This window comes from Saimiri boliviensis, chromosome 8, assembly GCF_048565385.1.
Source record: "Saimiri boliviensis isolate mSaiBol1 chromosome 8, mSaiBol1.pri, whole genome shotgun sequence".
NCBI classification, from domain to species: domain Eukaryota; kingdom Metazoa; phylum Chordata; class Mammalia; order Primates; family Cebidae; genus Saimiri; species Saimiri boliviensis.
In genome coordinates, this window is record NC_133456.1 from 95,935,275 (window position 1) to 95,960,820 (window position 25,546).

Sequence of the window (25,546 nt, forward strand, 5' to 3'; positions counted from 1 at the left end):
GCCTGGGCAACATGGCGAAACCCCATCTCTACCAAAAATACAAAAATTTAGCTGGGCATGGTGGTGCATGCCTGTGGTCCCGGCTACTCGGGAAGCTGAGATGGGAGGACTGCTTGAGTCTGGGAGGCAGACGTTGCAGTGAGCCAAGCTCCTGCCACTGCACACCAGCCTGGTCAACAGAGTGAGGCCCCATCTAAAAAACAAACAAAAACCCAGGGTCGGGCACACTGGCTCATGCCTGTAATTCCAGCACTTTGGGAGGCCGAGGTGGGTACATAACAAGGTCAGAAGTTTGAGACCAGCCTGACCAATATGGTGAAATCCCATCTCTACTAAAAATACAAAAATTAGCCGGGCATGGTGGCATGTACCTGTAATCCCAGCTACTCAGGAGGCTGAGGCAGGAGAACTGCTTGAACCTGGGAGGTTGCAGTGAGCTGAGATCGCGCCATTGCACTCCAGCCTGCGTGACACAGCGAGTCTCATCTTAAAGAAAATAACAAAACGGGGTGTTGTCAAAAGACAACCGAAAACGTTGGGAGAAAACATGTAACAGTCTCACAAAGACAATATTCTCTCTATATAAAGAAACCTTAAAAACGGAGAGGTAAAAAGGCAATATAATCCACTGGGAAAACAGGCAACAGACATGAACAGACAATTAACAAAAATTAAAAATATAAAGATGGCCTATAAACCTGGCCAACATAGTGAAACCCTGTCCCTATTAAAAATAGAAAAATTAGCCTAGCACATGGTGGAATGTGCCTGTAATCTCAGCTACTTGCGAGGCTGAGGCAGGAGAATCGCTTGACCATGGGAGGCAGAGGTTGCAGTGAGCAGAGTTGTAACACTGCACTCCAACCTGGATGACAGAGCCGGACTCCAAGAAAAATAAGAAAAAAAAAAAATAATAATAAAGATGGTCCTTAAGCATCTGAAAAATGTTTCTCCTCAGAAAGGAGAGATGTAAATTCAAACTCCACTGCAATACACTCTCCTTCAATGGACTGGCAAAACCTCAAAAGTGTAATGGCACTTTCTGTGAGTAGGGCTGTGGGAAAAGAGGTTCTCAAAAGCTGCTGGTGGAAACACTTATTGGTACAGCCCCAACATAAGAAAATTTGTTGGTGTCTAACAAACCCACAGGTGCAATTACCCCTCAATACACCCTGCAGGCACTCCTCTCCCAACACAAAAAGGTTTACGCAAGGTTAGCCCTTGCAGTAGTGTTTGCAAGTGTAAAGCTCGGGAAACCTAAATGCCCACGTACAGAAGACTGGTTGAATAAACCATGCTATGTCCACACAATGGGATCTGATACAGCGGCTGAAAAAAAAAAAAAAACACTTTTAATTATTTTTTGAGATGGAGTCTTGCTCTGTCACCCAGGCTGTAAGTGCAGTGATATGATCTCGGCTCACTGCAACCTCCACCTCCTGAGTTCAAGCTATTCTTGTGCCTCAGCTGCCCAAGTAGCTGGGACTACAGGTGCACACCACCATACCCAGCTAATTTCTCTATTTTTAGTAGAGACGGGATTTCACCATGTTGGTCAGGCTAGTCTCGAACCCTGGCCTCAAGTGATCCACCTGCCTTGGCCTCCCAAAGTGCTCAGATTACAGGTGTGTGTCACCATGCCCAGCTAATTTTTGTACTTTTAGTGGAGAAGGGGTTTCCCTACATTGGCCAGGTTGGTCTCGAACTCCTGATCTCAGGTGATCTGCTGGCCTCAGCCTCCCAAGGTGCTGGGATTATAGGCATGAGTCACCGTGCCCAGCCCTGATACAGCGGTTTTAAAAATGAGGAAGATGCTACAAACCAATGTGGACTCATTTTCCTAAAAAACTGTTAACTTGGAGAAATGCAAAAGGAAAGCAGAGTAATTTAGGGTACTACTTCTTGCTGTAGGAAAGAAGGGAAGACAGAATACTTGTGTCTGCCTGCTTGTGCAAAATGAAACCCAGAAAGGAAGAACCAGAAACAAAAGAGGCGGCTTACTGACACGGGGGGAGGGGAAGAGAACAAGGTAAAATGGAGAGTTAATGTATTGCATAGTTACGACTTTTGGGGCTATTTTTTTTTTTTTTTTTTTTTCAGACATGGTCTCACTCAATGTTGCCAGGCTGGAGTGCAGTGGTGTCATCATGACTCACTGCAGGCTTGACCTCCCAGGGCTCAGGTGATCCTCTGACCTCAGCCTCCCAAGCAGCTGGGACTACAGGTGTGCACTACCACACCCAGCTAAGTTTTGTATTCCCTGTAGGGACAGGTTTCGCCATGTTGTCCAGGCTGTCCTTAAACTCCTGGGCTCAAGCAATGCCTCGGCCTCCCAAAGTGCTGGGATTACAGGCGTGAGCCACCGCGCCCAAGCCACGTTGTTTCAATAGTCAAAACAACAACAACAACAACAACAACAACAGAATGCTCAAGACCAAAACATGAAATCACCAAGAATGAGAGGGAATCCCTATGATGGAATAAAAAATGAACCCAACTATTAACCCATTTATGCCAGAAGTTGCAAATTTTTTGTGTGTGAAAAACCAGACCTTGGCAATGACCTTGAGGAACAGGATAGAAATTACTGCCAGCTGAGAGCTGTGGCTCATGCCTGTAATCCCAGCACTTTGGGAGGCTGAGGCAGGTAGATCATGAGGTCAGGAGTTCAAGACCAGCCTGGCCAAGAGGGTGAAACCCTGTCTCTACTAAAAATACAAAAGTTTGCTGGGCGTGGTGGCACATGCCTGTAGTCCCAGCTACGCGGGAGGCCGAAGCAGAGAATCACTTGAACCCAGGAGGTGGAGGTTGCAGTGAGCCGAGAGTGCACCACTGCACTCCAGCCTGGGCAACAGAGCAAGACTCCATCAAAAACAAACAACAACAAAACTCCCACAGGCTCAGCATTCCAATAATGGATCACTAGGCATAAATGGATTAATATATTCCAAATAATAACATGACCATACTGATATGTAGAGAAAGGTAACTTTTGAACAGTGCTTTGATTCTATGATCCTCAGGCCCAAGACAAAAGGAGTGATAAACAAATACTGAACTCTAGCTATTAGGTTTGTTTTTCACAGACATATGAGTCACAAATTTGGAAACTCTTAGGGTATATTTTGAATTGTGCAAATAAATACACTGTGGAGAATAGGAGCCAGGTCTCTCACTGGTGGGGATGGGAGTTACAAATATGGAAAGATGGAATCCTGGAATAAACCACAAATCCTGTGGTGTTAAATGGATTTGGAACTATCTGTTTAATACCTCACGGCTTTGAATAAATATGAAGACATACACGTATCTACCTACATATAATACATACATATATTTCCTAGCTCTGTCCATTGAATGGGCCTAGAAACAGCGACACCCACTACTCAAATTTTGGTTTGTTAACACCATTTTCCACCAAAAGGAAAGTGGGCTCCTTGGAAAAAAGTGAATACCAGGTCTGAGAAGTACAAGATGAGCTTGGAAAATCTCCTGCCAAAAATAGAGTGCTGAAAGAATGACGGAGGACACACGGGCCAGGTCAGAGGGCCTCCCCCACTAGCCAAATACTGGATAATTGGGTATTAAAGTAAATGACAGTTTTAAAATCTACAGAATAAAACAGGATGGCTGGACATGGTGACTCACGCCTGTAATCCCAGCACTTTGGGAGGCCAAGGTGAGTGGATCACTTGAGGCCAGAGTTTGAGACCAGCCTGGGCAACATGGTGAAACCCCACCTCTACTAAAAATACAAAAAGTCAGCTGGGTGTGGTGGCGGGCACCTGGAATCCCAGCTACTCGGGAGGCTGAGGTGGGAGAATCACCTGAGCCCAGGAGGTGGAGGTTGCAGTGAGCTGAGATTGTGCCACTGTACTCCAGCTCGGGCGACAGAGCAATACCCTGTCTCAAACAAAACAAAACAGAATAAAATAAAAATCCAAGAGCCCATACAGTTAAGAGCTTCCTTATAATGGAATACCAACTCTTCACCTCTTTTGAGAACGAAATTAAAAAAAATAGAACACCAACTCTTGTGGAAGAGTGACATAGGTGATGGAATTAGAAAAACAACAACCGTCAGAATAATATTTACATAATCTGAAAATACTTTACCTTAAAATAGTAATTTTAGAATGAAGAAACATGGCAGACAGTATACTTTTTTTTTTTTTTTGAGATGGAGTTTCACTCTTGTTGCCCAGACTGGAGTGCAATGGCACAATCTAGGCTCACTGCAACCTCTGTCTCTCAGGTTCAAGTGATTCTCCTGTATCAGCCTCCTGAGTAGATGCCTCTACCATACCAGGTTAATGTTTGTATTTTTAGTAGAGATGGAGTTTCACCATGTTGGCCAGGCTGGTCTCAAACTCCTGACCTCAGGTGATCCGCCCACCACGGCCTCCCAAAGTGCTGGGATTACAGGCATGAGCCACTGCGCCCAGCCCAGCAATATCCTAATCAAGTGATCCTGGCATGCATCACCAGTAATGGGACAGACAGACAGCATGTGCCTCCTAGTGTGAGGAGCTGAGGACAGCGTCACTCTTGTGGTATTCTTGTCAAACATTCATAACTTGGATGGAATCTTGCGAAATATCAGAAAAGCCTGACGGAGAGGCTCAGCAACATAACTGGCCTGCATTCTTCAAAATACCGAGGTAATAAGAGACAAAGATTGTTCTAGATGACAAGAGACCAGAGTCATGACAACTAAACGCAACATGAGATCCTGGACTGGATGCTGCAACAGAAAATTGTTTTCCTTTTTGTTGTAACAGTTTCAGGAAAGCTGGCAAGATCTGAATGAGACCTATAGATAGAGATGAATATTGTAAAAAAAAAAAAAAAAAAAAAAAAAAAAGAGGCTGGGTGTGGCATGTGGTGGTGTGCACCTGTAATCACAGCTACTTAGGAGGCTGAAATGGGACAAATCACTTGAACTTGGGAGGTGGGGGGCTGCAGTAAGCTGAGATTGTACCACTGCACTCTAGCCTGGGTGACAGGGCAAGACTCCATCTCAAAAGGGTTATGCTGGAAACCATCATTATCAGCAGCCTGAAACAAGAACAGAAAGCCAAACACCACATGTTCTCACTCATAAGTGGGTGTTGAACAATGAGAGCACATGGACACAGGGAGGGGAACATCACACATCAGGGCCTGTTGGGGTGTGGGAGAGCTAGGGGAGGGATAGCAGGGGGTAGGGGGGATAGGGGAGGGATAGCATTAGGAGAAATATCTAATGTAGGTGACAGGCGGATGGATGTAGCAAACCAACATGGCATGTGTATACCTATGTAACAATCCTGCACGATCTGCATAGGTACCCCAGAACTTAAAGTATAATAATAATTTAAAAAACAGTAATTTGAAACATACAAACAATAAATTAACAGATTACCAAGAGCAGAAAAAAAGAAAAGAGTGTTCTGCTAATGTGACCCAAAAGATGCAATTCTGTAGTGGCACTCTGGGGCTTTGAAAATCAAGTAATGGGAAGAGAGCCTATTAATTTCAGGCCACAAGAAGCACTAGAGAGACTAGAATACCAGAAAATAAAAGAAAAAGGGAAAAACAAGGCATGATTATCACACCCAGCTCTGGGTTCAAGTCTTGGCTCAGCTACTATCTGGCTGAACAACACTGGACATGCATGCCCCTGACCCCTCAGAGCTCATTCCTACCAGATTTACTGGGGAACAAGCCATAGTCTTCATTGGTAAGCCATAAAATGTATTTTGCATGACCACATTTGCAAATAAATAACTCATCTTTTGACAATAACATGAATTTTTTTTGTTTGTTTTGAGGAAGAGTCTCGCTCTGTTGCTTAGGCTAAAGTGCAGTGGAGCGATCTTGGCTCACTGCAACCTCCACCTCCTGGGTTCAAGTGATTCTCCTGCCTCAGCTTCCCAACAAATAGCTGAGATTGCAGGTGAGCACCATCATGCCCAGCTAATTTTGGTATTTTTAGTAGAGATGGGGTTTTGCCATGTTGGCCGGGCTAGTCTCGCACTCCTGGACTACAGTGATCCACCAACCTCGGCCTCCTAAAGTGCTGGGATTACAGGCGTGAGTGACTGAGCCTGGCCTAAAATGAACTCTATTTTAATATCAGTCAATCACAAAACAATCCCCCTAGGCAGCCCTTAGAGATTTTAATATTATTTTCACTAAAAATGTGCTGGAGGGGAGATGAAGAAGTGGTATCTTTAGTAGAATGCAGCTTTTAAGTTTCCTTCCGATTCTCAGTACATTTCGCAATTCCATTAGTAGTTCTTCTGTCATAATTCTGCCCTTTCAATTCTCCTCCTCCCCTCTTTTTGATGTGTCTAATTTGCTTTGCATGCATTTCTTTGGAGCTCGCATGGCTTTGCATTTTAAATACCAACAGTACGTAAAAATAGCCATTTTGAATCCGTAACACCTCTGGAATATTGCCACCCATAGGCACTTAAATATAGAAACTTTTATTCAAATAGCTCACACTATGATTTTGCTTTATTATTCTAAGAGCTCTGGAGTTTAGGAATAAATCACATGAAAAGGGGGCAGTGCTGGGATGATGCCAGCATGCCCTCTAGTGGGCAGCATGAAATATTTCATTTTTAATACAGGTCCAGCCACGTTAACATGGCCACTGCTCAGCTGCTAATCTTTGAAGAATGAGGTGCATCTCTTTATAAAAGAATACCAGTGTTCTTAAGCAGAGAACAGTGACCACAAGGAAACCTCTGTGTCATGATTCGGGTCCATTTCTTTGGACCCTTTGTAAGATTCTATTACTGAGTGAAGTTCTGTGCTGGCTCCAATTTGGTCCCGCCCCTCTGTGCCTGCGGGATGTCTGCTTGTTGCAGACACAGTCTCGCTACCTGCTAATGCTTCGAAGGCTTTTTTTTTTAAATAGTATTTTTAAGTAGTGATGGGGATCTTGCTATGCTGCCCAGGTTGGTCTTGAACTTCTGGTCTCAAAAGCAAGCCTCCCCGCCTCAGTCTCCCTAAAGGCTGGGATTATAGGTGTGAGCCACCTCGCCTGGCCATACTAATGCTTCTAAGTTTGCAGTCTCAAACTTGTGAAATTATCAATGAGCTTCACTTAACACATCCTCTTAAGGATAAATATTAATAAGAAATATTAAGGCACCCTAATGTGTTAAGTGGATGGATCCTGACCTTCAGGGAGATTTGGGCCATCAAGGGCATGGTAATATATAAAGGATTACTGTAAAAGTGTTAAGAGCACCCACTTAAAACAGGCTATATTCTTATTGAGCATCTCATATCTATATTTTCTTCCATCTCGCTTAAAAAAAAAACATGTAATTTCTTGGAAATAAAAACATAATAGCCCTTTTAATAAAAAGACAAAAGCAGTCGAGACTGTGGCTGGCGTGTTCTACATAATTCACATTCCTTAAGGTTTCCATCAGGTTTTTTTAGGAAGAAAAGTTTGTCCTCATTTTTTTTGGGCTTGCTATTATACATTTCTCGACACTTTCAAAACAGACACTAACACAAGCAACTTCTTCACCTGAGAGTTCTGAGCAAAAACTCTCTTTATCTGTTAATTATGTTAGGAGTCTATCATGACAGCAATTTACATGTGATCTTTAGAGGTCTTCCTTATTTGTGGCTGTAATTACATGGGAATGTCATTTGTTAGAGACAGAATGCTTGTTCTTAGGTGTTGCAAGGAAAAAAATAGCATTTTTCCTTTCTGCACCCTTTCTGCACAAAGTAAAATTGCCTTGCTGAGAAAACTTTTTGTCTGAATGCTAATTTTTCCTTCTGATACCTGAGAATAAGCATTCTGTCTCTAACATCCCTTGTCCAGCTTTTATCTCTGTGTATTTGTCAGGCTTAGAGATAGGCAGATGAACAATTCTATGGAGAGACTGTTTCTCATTCTTGGACTAACAATGAACACCAAACATTGGTCTACAGATTAAAGGTATTACTCATTCAAAGAAAAATGCATACATGTGGAGGGAAGGCAGGGAGAAAGCAAGGATAAAAATAGTTATGGCTTATACTCAGCTTATACTCTGAAGAAATAGGAATTGTTTATATTTCATGTAAAAATATTAGAAGGATTGGCCATGTGAGGTGGCTCACGCCTGTAATCCCAGCACTTTGGGAGGTCAAGGTGGGCAGATCACTTGAGGCCAGCTCGAGACCAACCCAGCCAACACAGCAAAACTCCGTGCCTATGAAAAATACAAAAATTAGTTGGATGTGATGGTGCATACCTGTGGTCTGAGCTACTCAGCAAGCTGAGTCAGGAGAATCACGTGAACCCGGGGAGGTGGAGGTTGCAGTGAGCCAAGATCACACCACTGCACTGTAGCCTGGGCCACACAGCAAGGCTCTGTCTCCAAAAAAAAAAAAAAAAAAAGTATATAGAATGCTAGTACAATCTAAGAGACATATATATATATATATATATATATATATATATATATATATATATATATATTTTTAAAGACAGAGTTTCACTCTGTCACCAGGTGCCAGGCTAGAGTGCAGTGGCGCGATCCTGGCTCACTTCAACCTCTGCCTCCTGGGTTCAAGCAATTCTCCTGCCTCAGCCTCCCGAGTAGCTGGGACTATAGGCACCCGCCACCACGCCCAGCTAATTTTTGTATTTTTAGTAGAGACGGGGTTTCACCATGTTGGTCAGGATGGTCTTGACCTCATGATCCACCCACCTTGGCCTCCCAAAGTGCTGGGATTACAGGTGTGAGCCACCACGCCCGGCCCTGGGTAAATATATTTAAGAACAGAGCACTTCATTTTTAAAAGGTGAAGTGTCAGAAACAGTGTGTGTGACAACAATCATTAGAGAAATTATTTATAATTGTTCAAAATGATACACAGTTTGGCAATTAGATTGGGGAAGGTGTGGGAAGGCTTATTTTGATTCAGCTCTGGGAAGAAAAGATGAAAAGTCAACACCTGCATACCAAAAGAAGATGGTAAAAATGAAAATGCAGCGGAAGTCCTCTATTGTTTGGGGATGTCATTCTTTTCCTCATTAACCTCTTGGGATTTTGGGGTACTATTTTATGATTCTTCACTGAAATATTTTCTAGGAGAATTAGCTCCCAAAAAAGAGCATGAGGCTTTAACTTGAAGAAAGACAGAACGTACATACTGCTTTACAACTGTTGGCTATCAGGCTGGCGGTCTTCTTAAAGGTCTTTTCAAGGTAGTGTGCAAATCTTTCATTCTCATTTTCTTTTGACCCAAGCTGAAGAAATTCACCTACAAAGAAGGAAAGGGGTCATTCAAGAGGTGCTTTATTGCCTGGCTAAACACCAGGATTGAGTAACAAAAATGAAATCAACGTACCACGCACCAAATCTTCAATAACTTGGGTTAAAATAGATATAACAGTTGTATTTCCAATTCGTGCCAGAGCTATAGATGCTGCAGAAAGAATTAAATCTCCAGCAAGAACAGCCTAGAAAAAGACAGGGAAAACACAACGTTCAGAAAAAAGTATTAGCACAATGGAGCCAATGATGAAACTGACTGGAAGGGATCTTCGTGGAAGCGGGGCTCATCTTGGATGCAGGTTTTTTTTAACCCTCCTCTTCCTCAGCAGGAGTCTAACAATCAGTTACAGATTTGGGACACTGTTTGAACTGGACTGGCTCTCAGAGATGACCATATCCCTTCCCAGTTCATAATAATGGGTTACAGATTTGAGGCAGTGTTTGAACTGGACTGGCTCTCAGAGATGACTATGTCACTTTCCAGTTCATAATAATCGGTTACAAATTTGGGACAGTGTTTGAACTAGACTGGCTCTCAGAGATGACCATGTCACTTTCCAGTTTGTAATAATCGGTTACAGATTTGGAACAGTGTTTGAACTAGACTGGCTCTCAGAGATGACCATGTCCATCTCCCCAGCTGACAGCTGAAGAAATCAACGCCTGGAGAGGGAGGGCAGCTTCCCCTCACAAGCTTCACCTGCCAGCCCCACCAAAATGCAGCTGCCTTCGGTTTTGCTACACTGGATGTTCATTCTTCCCTTGTGCCTTTCTACTTACTGGTCCTTCTGCTCAAAAAGCTCCGCCCCCTTCTTCACTGAGTGGACTTATTTGCATAATGAGGTGAGATGCCACCTCCAAGAAGTCCCTCCATCCACCCCGATCCCTCAGTCTGCTCAGATGCCTTCCTTTTGTGTGAGTACAACACCCGTGCACACAGTGCGACCATCACACCTTGTATACCAGTCAGGGATGCTCTAGTCTCTAAGCTCCCAGGGCAGTGGGGAGGGTTGGGTAGAGTGGGAGCTCGGGCTAGGCATCATCTCAGCTAGTACTGAGCACACTCCAGAGCATGGCATGATACGTGTTATTTTCAATGAAAACTAAACCAAGGAATTTTGGCTCAAAGTGAAATGCTTTTTGTACCATATGACACTGCCACTCCTCATTCCTAGGCAAAAAAATTTTTTTCCACTGAACACTAAATAATCAACATCTTTCCAATCTTCTTCAGATTGTGATGGACATCTACACTGTATTAGCAACTAGTTACAAATTACTGCATAAATAGTTGAATTATATGCTATAATCAAACTATATATATTAATTTGCATATTTAAAGATACAAATGTTACTTTTTTTTTTTGAGACAGTCTTGCTGTGTTGCCCAGGGTGGAGTGCAGTGGCGCAATCTCAGCTCACTGCAGCCTCTGCCTGGTTCAGGCGATCCTCCTACCTCAGCCTCTTGAGTAGCTGGGACTACAGGCATGCACCACCATGCCCAGTAATTTTTATCTTTTTACTAGAGACGGGGTTTCACTATTTTGCCCAGGCTGATCTCAAACTCCTGGCCTCAAGTGATCCAATTGCCTTGGCTTCCCAAAGTGTTATGAATACAGGCGTGAGCCATCATGCCTGGCCGTGTTATATTCTATAGTAATTAGTCATAAAGGCTAGAGTTCACAGAATTTTTAACATAACCATTTTAGATACTTATTGTCTTAGTTCTTTAGTATCTAAAACAGTGATGTTCAGTGTGTTTACCCATTAATCACCACTTTATATAATATATATAATGTAAGATACCCTGATGTAAGTATATGCTTATAAAGTCACTTTACATATTGTGATATATATATATACACACACACACACACACACACACACACACTTACATTCCCCCACCCAGCCCCTACATCATTGGCAGCTCAGGGCTTGGGATCCATTGACTTTTACTTTTTTCTTCTCCGGGCCAGGGGTGTCCTGGAGGCCAAAAGGTCCAGCATGACACGGACTGTGGAAGGCCAGGGGTGGGAGTTAAAGGAAGTGCGTACTGGGAAGCCCAGGCCAGGCCTAACAAGGGCTCAGCAAGAGGGCACTGTGTGTGTGGGTTTTTGTCCTGGTAACATAGCAGCTGTGGGTCAGGGAGGAACCTGGCAGGTAGCCCTGGGCTGAGCAGATGGCTGTTAGAGCTGGAAGAGGCAGGTGAGGGTGGCACATGTGTCCTTGACCTGCTCTCAGAAAGAGGCCCCCAATGGCAGAGGCAGACACACAGAGGGCTAGCCGCGGAAAAGACCTTCATTTGTTCTCTTGATACTCCTCCCCAAAACCCAAGGCTCCAAATAAGGCTTTAGGACTGGACCTGCCTGAAAACAGACACAGCTGATTGCAGGGACGGGTCACAGAGCTACCCACGTCCTCTCCAAACCAAAACACCATCTGCTTTTTTGGCTAACTCTGAGGTATACAGTTCAGTCAACAGGACATAAAACCTTTTAGTCTAAAATTTGAAATAAAAGGTATGTAAATAAAATTGCAGGACTTGATTTCAAAACAAAGTCATTTATGTTCAAATAAAATCAGCATGTGAAGATAGCAATCAACAGATATATTTCTTTTTTTAATGAGGAGAATTAAACAGCAAGGAACCAGGGATACTCTAAATCCGTGAGAGAGAAGGAGGTGAGGGTGGGGCAGTTATAGTTGTACAAACTTATTATTATTTTTTGAAACGAAGTCTCACTCATATCCAGGCTGGAATGCAGTGGTGTGATCTCGGCTCACTACAATCTCCCTCTCTCGGGTTCAAGCGATTCTCCTGCCTAAGCCTCCTGAGTAGCTTGGGGTTATAGGCACACACCACCATTCCTGGCTAATTTTTGTGTTTTTTTCAGTAGAGACAGGGTTTCACCCTGTTGGCCGGGCTGGTCTCGAGCTCCTGGCCTCCAGTCGTCTATCTACCTCAGCCTACCAAAGTGCTGGGTTATAGGTGTGAGCCACTATGCCCGGCTAATTTTTCTATTTTTAGTAGAGATGCGGTTTCACTACGGTGGCCAGGCTGGTCTTAAACTCCTGACCTCAGGTGATCCAGCCGCTTCAGCCTCCCAAAGTGCTGGGATTACAGGCATGAGACACGGTGCCGGCCTGCACAAACTTTTTGTTTGCTCTTCAGTGGAGGCACATGTGTGCTGATGGTGACGGATGCCTGCTCTCCATGGCCTGTGCATTTTTATTCTTATTTGTTCAACTCTATTCTCATCCTTCAACCCAAGATCTCTGCATCCTCAAACCAAAGTCCCTGCTTGCCATATTCCCCGTGCTAGCAATACAGAAATATGCTTTAATGTATACATATATGAACGAAACCCGTTACAGAACTTCTATTTCAAAAGATAAAATTTTCATGGTAGAAGAGTACCTCTCTGACATTTCCTTTGTTTTTTTTTTTTTTTTTTTTTTTTTTTTGCTTTGACATTTACATGAAGTACTCAAGCAAATTTTAAAAAATTAAACTGAATCTGGGTAATCTAAGCCCAAAACTAAAATGTATGATTCCTTAAGAAATACACTTTTGGAGACTCATGAAAATCCCTTTCCTTATAACCAAAGGAATTCTATTAGAAATACTAAGTTTATTTTTCTATGGCATTTTCTATTACTTATTTGTCAAGTATCTGTAATATAGATAAGACATGAATACTTTTTTGAAATTTGGAAGACCACATTACATTTGAGCAAGCATATTTTACTTATTAATGAGACAACACTGAAAAACAACTGTGGTCCAAAAAGCATGTGATTTGGTAAGAGAGACTTTAAAAAACTAAAAAGACGTACCTTCTTTTCACCCCAGATCTTATTAACTGTGTGTTTTCCTCTTCGAGAACTTGCATCGTCAATAACGTCATCGTGAACGAGACTAGCAGTGTGGATCATTTCTGCAATTAAGGCTATGGCGCGCTGGCTGGCTTGCACGTGTCTAATTAACAGAAAGCAATGCTTTTTAACAGACGTCGCCTAGAACCTTCTCAGCAATCAGCTTGTGAAAACTGGACATCGGATCTAGGATAAAGAATGTTATTTCTCTAAGAGAAACTGTATAAAAACTCTGGCTTCATGACAGAGCCATTTCTATCATTTGAAGAACATTTTACAAATGCATGAGAAACCCTGCCATGACATTTTATGAATTCCACATTAAAGAAGTAGAAATTGTACAATTAACCCCAAAAAAGGTAAAATGATCAGAAGTCTGGCTGATCTTCTTGGGCTCAAGAATCATCTTTATAGCAATGTTCTTGGTTAGATGTTAAGTTGCCAAGTTTATAAATTTTGGGGTGCATAGGGAAGATAAGTGAGAAGCATTGTTTTTTTTGAGACCTAGTTTTGCTCTTGTTGCCCAGGCTGGAGTGCCCAATCTTGTCTCACTAAAGCTTCCACCTCCTGGGTTCAAGGGATTCTCCTGCCGCAGCCTCTCAAGTAGCTGGAATTACAGACATGCACCACCATGCCCAGTTAATTTTGTCTTTTTAGTAGAGACAGGGTTTCTCCATGTTGGTCAGGCTGGTCTCAAACTCCCGACCTTAGGTTATCCGCCAGCTTCCCAAAGTGCTGAGATTACAGGTGTGAGCCACCTTGCCTGGCAGGAAGCATTTTTTAAAGTATTTTAAAAACTCAACTGTCTCAATGTTCAAAGCTTTTAACATTGCTTTTTTTTTTTTTTTTGAGACAGGGTCTCCCTCTGTTGCCCAGGCTAGAGTGCAGTGGTACAATGTTGGCTCACTGCAACCTCTGCCTCCAAGGTTCATGAGATTCTCCCACCTCAGCCTCCCCAAGTATCTGAAACTACTGGCACACATCATCACACTTGGCTAATTTTTGTATTTTTAGTAGAGATGGGGTTTCACCATGTTAGCCAGGCTAGTCTTGAACTCCTGATTTCAGGTGATCCACCTGCCTCAGCTTCCCAAACTATTGGGATTACAAGCGTGAGCCACCGTGCCTGGCCTCATTCTTTATTAACATTTCACAGTTACTTCTTCTTTATTTTTGAGATGGAGTTTCACTCTTGTTGCCCAGGCTGGAGTGCAATGGCGCAATCTCGGCTCACCACAACCTCCGCCTCCTGGGTTCAAGCCATTCTCCTCCCTCAGTCTCCTGAGTGGCTGGGATTACAGGCATGCACCACCACGCCCAGCTAATTTTCTATTTTTAGTAGAGATGGGGTTTCTCCATATTGGTCAGGCTGGTCTCAAACTCTTAACCTCAGGTGATTCACCTGCCTTGGCCTCCCAAAGTGCTGGGATTACAGCATGAGCCACATGCCACAACTTCTTAATATTTCCAGCCACAACTTCTTAATATTTCCAGATCATCCATGGGGCTGTAACAAAACAAAAGCAATGGAGGGCAGGAACAAATTCGCATATAAAAACCTCTTCAGTAGTCTGGGCACAGTTACAGGCTCTTGCCTGTAATCCCAGCACTTTGGGAGGCTGAGACAGGCAGATCACTTGAGGTCAGGAGTTTGGGACCAGCCTGGACAACATGGCAAAACTCTGTCTCTAATTAAAACACAAAAATTAGCCAGGCGTGGTGGTGTGCATCTGTAGTCCCAGCTACTCGAGAGGCTGAGGCAGAAGAATCACTTGAATTCAGGAGGTGAAGGTTGCAGAGAGCCGAGATTATGTCACTGTACTCCAGCCTGCGTGACAGAGACTCTGTCTCAAAAAAAAAAAAGAAAAAGAAAAAAACCCAAACCCCCCCAAAACCACTTCAGTAAATGAGAAAATAGACTCAAATGGCTTTTAAGAGTTTGCTCAGAATCTGTCAGCAGATTTTTTTCTATTAGAATATTTAAGTATTTTTCAGGTGAATTTACTGGCCCTATCTTTGAGTGGAATGCACAGGAAAAGATGTAGACTTTCACAGTTTTTTTTTTTTTTTTTTAAATATAAAGGTGAATTTTTAGAATATTTTTGCAAGTGAATTTCAGTCTAATAAAATACACACCTCCTACTAGTTAGCAGATCTTACCTTAAAACAACTGGTAAGGTTTAGCCTTTCTCATGCATCCATAAGTTGGGCACCACTTCTATGATCATACCTTACATCAGCAGACGGGCTCCTGCTGAGAAGTTGCAATGAAGCTGGCAGCACTCACCACAACACTAGATTTTTTTTTTTTTTGTAATCTGAAGCTATTATTATAACAAAGATTTCTTAAAATATTTTGAAATTTCATAGACTACTATATATGCATCTAAAAATGTCATTTTGTGCCGGGTGCGGCAGCTCACGCCTGTAAGCCCAGAACTTTGGGAGGCTGAGGCTGGTGGATCGCTTCAGGTCAGGAGTTCGAGTCCAGCCTGGTCAATACGGTAAAACCCCGTCTCTACTAAAAACACAAAAATTAGCCAGGCGTGGTAGCAGGTGCCTCTAAGCCCAGCTATTCAGGAGGCTGAGGCAGGTGAATCGTTTGAGCCTGGGAGGTGGAGGTTGCAGTGAGCTGAGACTGAACCACTGCACTGTAGCCTGCCGGACAGAGCAAGACTCTGTCTCCAAAAATAAATCAAATAAAAATGTCATTTCACATGGCTACATTGTTACTGATGAAATCAGGATGAAACTGGAATGTTATCTGGCACTGCCACAGCCTCTACATAGAATATGCATTGTGTTTGATGCTCCATCATTTTACCTTATTTTGGGGTGCACAGGGAAGATACATATTTTTTTACACAGTTCAGCTTTAGTGTGTCTTTAGTGTGTCAGCTTATATCTGGAAAAAGCTGCCACTGCTTACCTGTAACATGAAGGTGGGACAGATGACCGAAATGCACAGATTACAGAAAAACCTCACACTGTCTTTAAGATGAGATCTCCAAAACGCCAAACTGAATCCTGCCTTCAAATAGTGGTCACACTTTCCCAGGATCTGGGAGAGGTGACAGGCAAGGTAGCATGGAAAACGAGGCCACTGGCCTTGGGAGTTGGCTATGTCCCCTGTACTCCACACCTGCGAGAGTATGCTACGATTCAGCATGCCTCTCAAAACTTTTCTTTCCACTGTCATTAAATTAACCAAAAATTATTTTGTTTGAGATGGAGTCTCGCTCTGTCGCCCAGGCTAGAGTGCAGGGGTGCAATCTCGGCTCACTGTAACATCTGCCTCCTGGATTTTAGTGATTCTTCTGCCTCAGCCTCCCAAGTAGCTAGGGGTATAGAAGTGTGTCACCTGTAATCAGCTGTGCTACCATGCCCAGCTAATTTTTGTATTTTTAGTAGGGACAGGATTTTGCCATGTTGGCCAGGCTGGTCTCAAACTCCTGACCTCAAGTGATCTACGTGCTTTGGCCTCCCAGAGTGCTGGGATTACAGGCATGAGCCACTGCACCCGGCCAAAAAAATTTTTTTAATAATAAAGAATTTCAGGCTGGGTACAGTGGCTCACACCTGTAATCCCAGCACTTTAGGAGGCCAAGATGAGTGGATCACCCGAGGTCAGGAGTTCTAGACCAGCCTGACCAACAGGGAGAAACCCTGTCTTTACTAAAAACACAAAATTAGCAAGGCGTAATGGCACCTCTCTGTAATCCCAGCTACTTGGGAGTCTGAGGCAGGAGAATCACTTGAACTTGGGAGGCGGAGGTTGCAGAGAGCTGAGATTGCGCCACTGCACTCCAGCCTGGGCGACAAGAGCGAAACTCTAAATAGTTTCAAATACACATAAAAACAGATGGAATAATATAAAGGATTCACAGGTAGGGTCATTATGAGTTTTACATGTGGTTTTACAAAATATGTTTTCCCTATTCATACTAACATAAAATGTGAAGTCTTAAATTGCAAGTAAACCCCCAGTGTGTAGGAATGGATCCCTATCAAAGGCACCTCCAATCTAAGGAATGCAGAGAGTGCAGGGTTAGCCTGTGAGCTCCAGCCTCCAGGCCATCCTCCCCAGCTACTGCTCACTCACCTTCTAAACCTAAAGAGACACATCAGGCTCATAGTAAAATCTCTCTCTCTTTAGAGGGAATTTTTTTTTTAAACTGGATCCTAACAGTCATAGACTTGTTAGCATTTTAATGTCAAGAGAAAATAACTGATATCTAAAAGCAGAAACTCCTGCATACTTTCAAATTTCGCTGTGGAGATAACGGATGTCTGCCAAGTTGCATCATAAATGGTGCAGGGTTCACACTCTTGCTTATTTGCTTGCCACTGAAGAAGCACTGCAAGAGCTTCTGGATCTCGGGGTAAGTGGTGAGAGACCCTTGTGACAATGCCTGGATCTGCAACTTACTCAGGTTGCTCTGTGCAGAGCTTTCTCTGCAGGGTGCAGGGTACTATGGATTATTGCAGCATTCAGTTCCTTCAAATTGAGCATGGGTAAGGAAAGTCTAGGAGTGACGGGACCATGGGGCTCATGCCTGGAATCCCAGCACTTTGGGAGACTGAGATTGGTGGATCACTTGAGGTCAGGAGTTCGAGACCAGGCTGGCCAACATGGTGAAACCCCATTTCTACAAAAAATACAAACATTAGCTGGGTATGATGGTGTGCTAGTTGGGAGGCTGAGGCAGAAGAATTGCTTGAACCTGGGAGGCGGAGGTTGTAATGAGCCGAGATTGCACCACCGCACTCCACCCTGGTCAACAGAGTGAGACTCAAAAAAAAAAAAAAAAAAAAAAAAAAAAGTATGGGAATTGATGCCTTCATTCCTTCCCAGACAGAGTCACCTCATCCTGGCAGGGAAGGTGCTGAATAAGGTGCACATACCAGTCACAAGCTCTGCAGCCCCCTTGCTCTCACTGAAGTTATTATGCTTGACCTTGAACTCATGTATGAAATGACCATCTGCTCATCAAAATCTCCACCTTAGTGGGTGTCCCTTACTGTAGATGTTACTTCAAAGATCCATTTCCATAGTGCTTATGGACATATCCAAAGTGCCACCTGCTGGGTGAAAGACAAAAACATTTCCTTTGGTGGCAACCCTCTTGCCTACCCCACAAACAGCAGCAGCAGTGGCTGGCTCAGTGACTCGGAACACACACGAAGCAGGAATGGTTCTAGAGCCGTTAGTGGCCTGACCTTGGGAATGACTTCAGCCAGTCGGGGCTAAATGGCTGCTTTGTTACAGTCTTTCCAGGGATAGGCTTCGGTAATCTTAGCTTCTATAGCGCTATAAAAGTTACCTCCTCCGAATATAGGATTATCACACCTGGACTCTCAACCTGTTATCCAATGTGGAAGCTGTGTCTTAAAATTTGACCCTATAAACATCTAGTCCAGCTTTGAAAACTGGACTCATGTAATTCAATGCCATTGACTATTTGCAGAATCAAGATCAACAGATCTGTGCACAGCACAACTTGGGTCGTCTGTTATCCTGATTGCTGGCAATGATATTCACTTCCTAGAGCTAGAAGAGTTTCACAGAGGAATGGACGGTGTGAAAATCCAGGAGCCAATGATAGGTCAGTCTCTTCAGTGAGACTGCTGAGCAGGCCAGGTTCGGCTTGTCTGAGAAACGTGCAGACACCATAACCGGGCTGCATTCAATGAGTGAAGCAATTTTATAGAAATCTATTTATCATAAAGCTCTTTTTTTTTGTTTTTTTGTTTTTGTCTTGCTCTGTCTTGCCCTGTCTTGCCCAGGCTGGAGTGCTGTGGTGCGCTCTCAGCTCACTGCATCCTTCACCTTCTGCATTCAAGTGATTCTCCTGCCTCAGCCTCCTGAGTAGCTGGGATTACAGGCATGTGTCACCACAACTGGCTAATTTTGTATTTTCAGCAGAGATGGGAATTTACCATGTGGTTGGCTGGGCTGGTCTGAATTCCTGACCTCAGGTGATCTACCTGCCTCAGGCTCCCAGACTGCTGGGATTACAGGCGTGAGCCATTGTGCCCAGCCCTTAAAGCCCTTTTTTGATCTGGATTTATAATAAAATGACTGGGTTTTGCTGAACTCTGTTGCAAGTTAGGTTCTCCAAGAAGCAGATTCTGAGATGAAGTTTCAAGGACAGGGTGTTTATTCAGGAGTGCCCTTGGGATTACTGACACCTGAGGGAGCGGGGGAGGAAACAGAACTGGGGAGGAGAAGCTGAGCTGCAATCAACAGCCTGAAATGCCCTCTAGGGTGAGCAGGTAGAATGGCCCTTCATCTGTCAGTCCCTGGATGTGGGTGGCCTTCAGAAGGGGCACAGCCCCAGGTGAGAGGATTCTTTGTAGCCAAGGCAATCCCTGAAGAGGCTGAGGAATGAAGGCCAGCAGGTACCAACCATACCTGGTGCAGCAGCTGGGCAGACTCATGCACTGATGGGGGACCAGGGGCATGTCTTAGGATCCACCACAACTCTGTTTTCTGGACATGTCAAGTCTGAGTCATCTGTTGTGTGGATTCCTACTTTGTCTACCCAGATACCATTGTTATCAAGCCTCAGAGAGGAAACAAACATGGGGTCCTGTGCTTTCCAGGGCCCTATGGCCCTTTGAAAATAAACTAAGCTATGGAAACCTTTCCCAGAAAAATGCAAATACACACAAAATTTTGCATAGAATGTTAAGTGGTTTACAGACACCCCACAACTCCCATGAACCTCAAGTTAAGAACTCCCTGTAATCTTGCAGGGAACATTTAATGAACAACTGAAAAGCTTAATAAAGGAAAAGATAAAAACCAGTAAGTAGTAGTTTCTCCCTCTTGCTGTTTCTTAAGATACTGATTCTATTGCTTATTAAAATCCCCTCCACCGTTTTCTTTCAACAATCCCCCCCCCTTTTTTTTTCAAGAGCCTCACTTTGTCACCAGGCTGGAGTGCAGTGGCGCGATCTTAGCTCTCTGCAGACTCCGCCTCCAGGGTTCAAGTGATTCTCCTGCCTCAGCCTCCTGAGTAGCTAGGACTACAGGTGTATGCCACCATGCCCCATTAATTTTATTTATTTTTAGTAGAGACAGGGTTTCACCGTGTTAGCCAGGATGGTCTCAATCTCCTGATCTGCCTGCCTCTGCCTCCCAAAGTGCTGGGATTACAGGTGTGAAACACTGCGCCTAGCAAAAACCCCCAATTTAATTTTTTTATTATTTTAAGACGGGGTTTCACCATGTTGGACAGGCTGGTCTCAAACTCCTGACCTCAGGTCATCTGCCCACCTCAGCCTCCCACAGTGCTGAGATACCAGGAGTGAGCCATTGTGCCTGGCCAAAAATCCCCAACTTAATACATACTTTGGAAGAAAAAAAAAAAGAAAGCTGTATCTGATAAACCTCCTAGAAGCCATTAAACTTTGATTGCCAAAGGTTTAAAGCTGTCTTCCTCAATTACGACACTGCCAACAAGCGTGTTAAGTTCAAGTGCAGGATCTGGGTGAGGCTGGAGGTAGCACTGAATATAGATGGTGCTGCTTCAAAATCTTTAGCTGCCATTTCTCTCTACTATCCTAAGCCTTTCTCAGCAAAAGCAAAATCACAAATGGCCCAGCTCTCCAGAAGCCCCGTCCCTTAAATGGCATGGAAATAACATCTAGATATTTAGTCCTTTAAGTGCCTGATCCAGAAGAGTCTGCAGAAATCAAGTATTGTCAGGAAGTTGGGGCTTGGAAAGCAGAATTCTTAGGGTACTGTATCACCCAAATCCACTCCACAACCATGACTTGTCTCCATTCTAGACACCATCTCTGTGCTGTGCCTTTCCTAAGCTCTGCTCCAACTCACAGGGAGAACAAGGATGCAGCTCAGACATCCCCTGGAGAGGGCAGCAGTGAACCGTTTAAACTAGCAATGACTTTCGTTATATTCTCCTGTGATTTCTGCAACTAACAATACATACAGTTTCCATAAGGCAGACTGAAGAAACTTCCAATTGGCCAGGCACAGTGGCTTACACCTGTAATCCCAGCACTTTGAGAGGCCAAGGAGGGTGGATTACCTGAGGCCAGGAGTTTGAGACCAGCCTGGCCAACACATGGCGAAACCCTATATCTACTAAGAACACAAAATTAGCTTGGTGTGGTGGCGTTTGCCTGTAGTCCCAGCTACTTGGGACGCTGAGGCAGGAGAATTGCTTGCACACAGGAGGTGGAGGTTGCAGTGAGCTGGGATTGCACCACTGCACTCCAGCCTGAATGACAGAGAGACTCCATCTCAAAAAAAGAAAAAGAAAAAACTACTGAAGATGGCCAAATAGGAACAGCTCTGGAAAGCAGTTCCCAGGGAAAACGCAGAGGGTGAGTGATCACTGCATTTCCAAACGAAATTTTACTGCCCACAGACCAGGAGATTCCCAGGCGGAAAAGTGCCACAAGTTTCCAGCGTGGCTGTTTCAGCTGGCATAGCAGGTCTCCGCACAAAAACTCACACAAATCCGGGCGCTGTTTCAACTGGCGACTAGAACGCCTGGGAAACAGTCACCTGTTCAATTAAAAAAAAAAAGGGGGCTGAAACAGGGAGCCAGGTGATCTGGCTCGGCTGGTCCCACCCCCAAAAAGACCAGCAATCTGAAAAGCTCTGGATTGAGAGTTTCACATCAAGCACAGCTGGACCTGGGACGTCCAGCTCTATGAGAGGAAGGGTGTCCGCCTCTCCCGAGCCAGACCGCCTCTCCCGAGCCAGTTCTAACTATACCCCTATAAACAAAACTGCAAGAAGTTCACACAGCAGTTGGGCAGAGCCCATGGCAGCTCAGCAATGACTCTGTTGGCAGACTGTGACTAGGCTACCTCCTCGCTGGGCAGGGCATCTCAGAAAAAAGGCAGAATGACAGGAACTTTTAAATAAAGCCCCAACTTCCCGGGACAGAACACCTGGGGAAAAAAGGCGATTGAGTTCCACTGCTACAGACTTAAACGTACCTGCACAGCAGCTCTGAACAGAACAATGGAGCTCACAGCTCAGCATCTGAGCTCGTATAAGGGACAGACTATCTACTCAAGCAGCTCCCTGACCTCCGTATAACCAAACAGACACCTCATAAAGGAGAGGTGAGGCTGATACCTGGTGGGTATCCTTCTGCGACAAAGATAACAGAAGAAGAAACTGGCAGCAACCCTTACTGTCCTGTGGCTGCTGCTGGTGATCCCCAAGCAAGCAGGGTCTGGAGTGGATCTCCAGCAGTCCTACGGCAGGGGGGCCTGACTGTTAGAAGGAAAACTAAGAAACAGAAAGAAATAACTTCATCAGCAACAAAAAGGACGTCGACTCAGACCTCATCTGAAAGTCACCAACCACAAAGACCACAGGTAGATAAATCCATAAAGATGGGAAGAAATCAGTGCAAAAAGGATGAAAATACCCAAAACCAGAATGCCTCTCCTCCTCCAAGGGATCACAACTCCTCACCAGCAAGGGAACAAGGCTGGATGGAGAATAAGTGTGATGAATTGACAGAAACAGGCTTCAGAAAGTGAGTAATAAACTTCTCTGAGCTAAAAAGATCATGTTCTAACCCAATGCAAAGAAACTAAGAACCTTGAAAAAAGGTCTGACGAAATGCTAACGAGAATTAACAGCTTAGAGAGGAATATAAATGAATTGATGGAGCTGAAAAAACACAACACAAGAACTTTGCCAAGCATACACAAGTTTCAACAGCCTAATTGAGCAAGCAGAAGAAGGGATATCAGAGATTGAAGATCAACTCAATGAAATAAAACAAGAAGGCAAGATTAGAGAAAAAGGGTAAATAGGAATGAACAAAGCCTCCAAGAAATACGGGATTATGTGAAAAAACCTAATCTACGTTTGATAGATGTACCTGAATGTGACGGAGAGAATGAATCCAAGCTGGAAATGAATCCAAGCTGGAAAACACTCTTCAGGATACTATCCAGGAGAACTTCCCTAACCTAGCAAGGCAGGCCAACATTCAAGCCCAGGAAATACAGAGAACACCACAAAGATATTCCTCGATAAGAGCAACCCCAAGACACATAATCATCAGATTGACCAGGGTTGAAATGAAGGAAAAGGTGCTAAGGGCAGCTAGAGAGAAAGGTCAGGTTATCCACAAAGGGAAGCCCATCAGACTCACAGCAGATCTCTCAGCAGAAATCCTACAAGCCAGAAGAGAGTGGGGGCCAATATTCAACATCCTTAAAGAAAAGAACTTTCAACCTAGAATTTTATAACCAGCCAAACTAAGCTTCATAAGTGAAGGAGAAATAAAATCCTTTATGAGCAAGCAATTACTCAGAGACTTCATCACCACCAGGCCTGCTTTACAAGAGCTCCTGAAAGAAGCACTAAACATAGAACGGAACAACTAGTACCAGCCACTCCAAAAACATACCAAATGGTAAAGAGCATCAACAAAATGAAGAAATTATGTCAACTAATGGGCAAAACAACCTGCTAGCATCAAAATGGCAGGATCAAATTCAAACATAACAATATTAAACTTAAAGGTAAATGGGTTAAATGCCCCAATCAAAAGACACAGACTGGCAAATTGGATAAAAAGTCAAAATGCATCGGTGTGCTGTATCCAGGAAACCCATCTCACATGCAAGGATACACATAGGCTCAAAATAAAGGGATGATCTACCAAGCAAATGGAGAGAAAAAAAAAAAAAAAAAAAAAAAGCAGCAGGAGTTGTAATCCTAGTCTCTGACAAAATAGACTTTAAACTAACAGATCAAGAGACAAAGAAGGGCATTACATAATGGTAAAAGGATCAATGCAACAAGAAGAGCTAATAATCCTAAATATATACACGCCCAATACAGGAGCACCCAGATACATAAAGCAAGTTCTTAATGACCTACAAAGAGACTTAGACTCCCATACAATAATAGTGGGAGACTTTAACACTCCACTGTCAATATTAGATCAACAAGACAGAAAATGAACAAGGCTATCCAGGACTTGAACTCAGACCTGGACCAAGCAAACCTAATAGACATTTACAGAACTCGCCACCCCAAATCCACAGAATATACATTCTTCTCAGCACCACATCACACCTATTCTAAAATTGACCACATAATTGGAAGCAAATCACTCCTCAGCAAATGCAAAAGAATGGAAATCATAACAAACAGTCTCTCAGACCACAGTGAAATCAAGCTGGAACTCAGAATTCAGAAACTAACTCAGAACCACACAACTTCATGGAAACTGAACAACTGGCTCTTGAATGCTCACTGGATAAACAAAGAAATGAAGGCAGAAATAAAGATGTTCTTAGAAACCAAAGAGAATGAAGACACAACATACCAGAATCTCTGGGACACATTCAAAGCGTGTCCAGAGGAAAATTTATAGCAACAAATGCCCACATGAGAAGCAAGGAAAGATCTAAAATCGGCACCCTATCATCAAAATTGAAAGAGCTAGAGAAGCAAGATCAAAAAAACTCAAAAGCTAGCAGAAGACAAGAAATAACTAAGATCAGAGTAGAACTGAAGGAGATAGACACACAAAAAGCCCTTCAAAAAAAAAAAAAATCAATAAATCCAGGAGCTGGTTTTTTGAAAAGAACAAAAAAATAGATCACAGGCCAGATTAATAAAAAAGAGAATAATCAAATGGATGCAATAAAAAATGATAAAGGGGATATCACTACAGATTCCGCAGAAATACAAACCATCATCAGAGATTATTACAAGCAACTCTATGCACATAAACCAGTAAACCTGGAAGAAATGGATAAATTTTTCTGGACACTTACACCTTCCCAAGCCTAAACCAGGAAGAAGCCTAAACCCTGAACAGACCAATAAGAGCTGAAGTTAAGGCAGCAATTAAGAGCCTGCCACCCCAAAAAAGCCCAGGTCCAGATGGGTTCACAGCCAAATTCTACCAGACATACAAAGAGGAGCTGGTACCACTCCTTCTGAAACTATTCCAAATACAAAAAGAGGAAATCTTCCCCAAATCATTTTAGGAGACCAACATCATACCAAAACCCAGCAGAGACTCAACAAGAAAAGAAAACTTCAGGCCAATATCCATGATGAACATAGATGCAAAAATCTTTAATAAAATACTGGCAAACCAATTGCAATAGCGTATCAAAAAGCTTATCCATCACTATCAAGTAGGCTTCATCCTGGGAATGGAAGGCTGGTTCAATATATGCAAGTCTATAAACATAATTCTCCACATAAACAGAACCAAAGACAAAAACTACGATTATCTCAATAGATGCAGAGAAGGCCTTTGACACAAGCCAACAGCCCTTTATGCTAAAAACTCTCAATAAACTAGGTATTGCCAGAACGTATCTCAAAATAATAAAAGCGATTTATGACAAACCCACAG

General features: G+C 43.4%; 1 protein-coding gene across 3 annotated transcripts in view; it reads right to left on the reverse strand.

The window, feature by feature from the left end:
* The window catches only part of PDSS1 (decaprenyl diphosphate synthase subunit 1), a 57,907-nt gene that overhangs the window by 14,125 nt on the left and 18,236 nt on the right, over positions 1-25,546 (reverse strand). For all 3 annotated transcript variants that reach the window (XM_074404904.1, XM_039478531.2, XM_010341245.2), the window contains 3 exons: positions 13,119-13,260; positions 9,355-9,466; positions 9,158-9,267 (listed from right to left, as the gene is read on the reverse strand). In XM_074404904.1, coding sequence (XP_074261005.1) covers positions 9,158-9,267; positions 9,355-9,466; positions 13,119-13,260 — 364 coding nt within the window. The remainder of the gene's footprint in view (positions 1-9,157; positions 9,268-9,354; positions 9,467-13,118; positions 13,261-25,546) is intronic.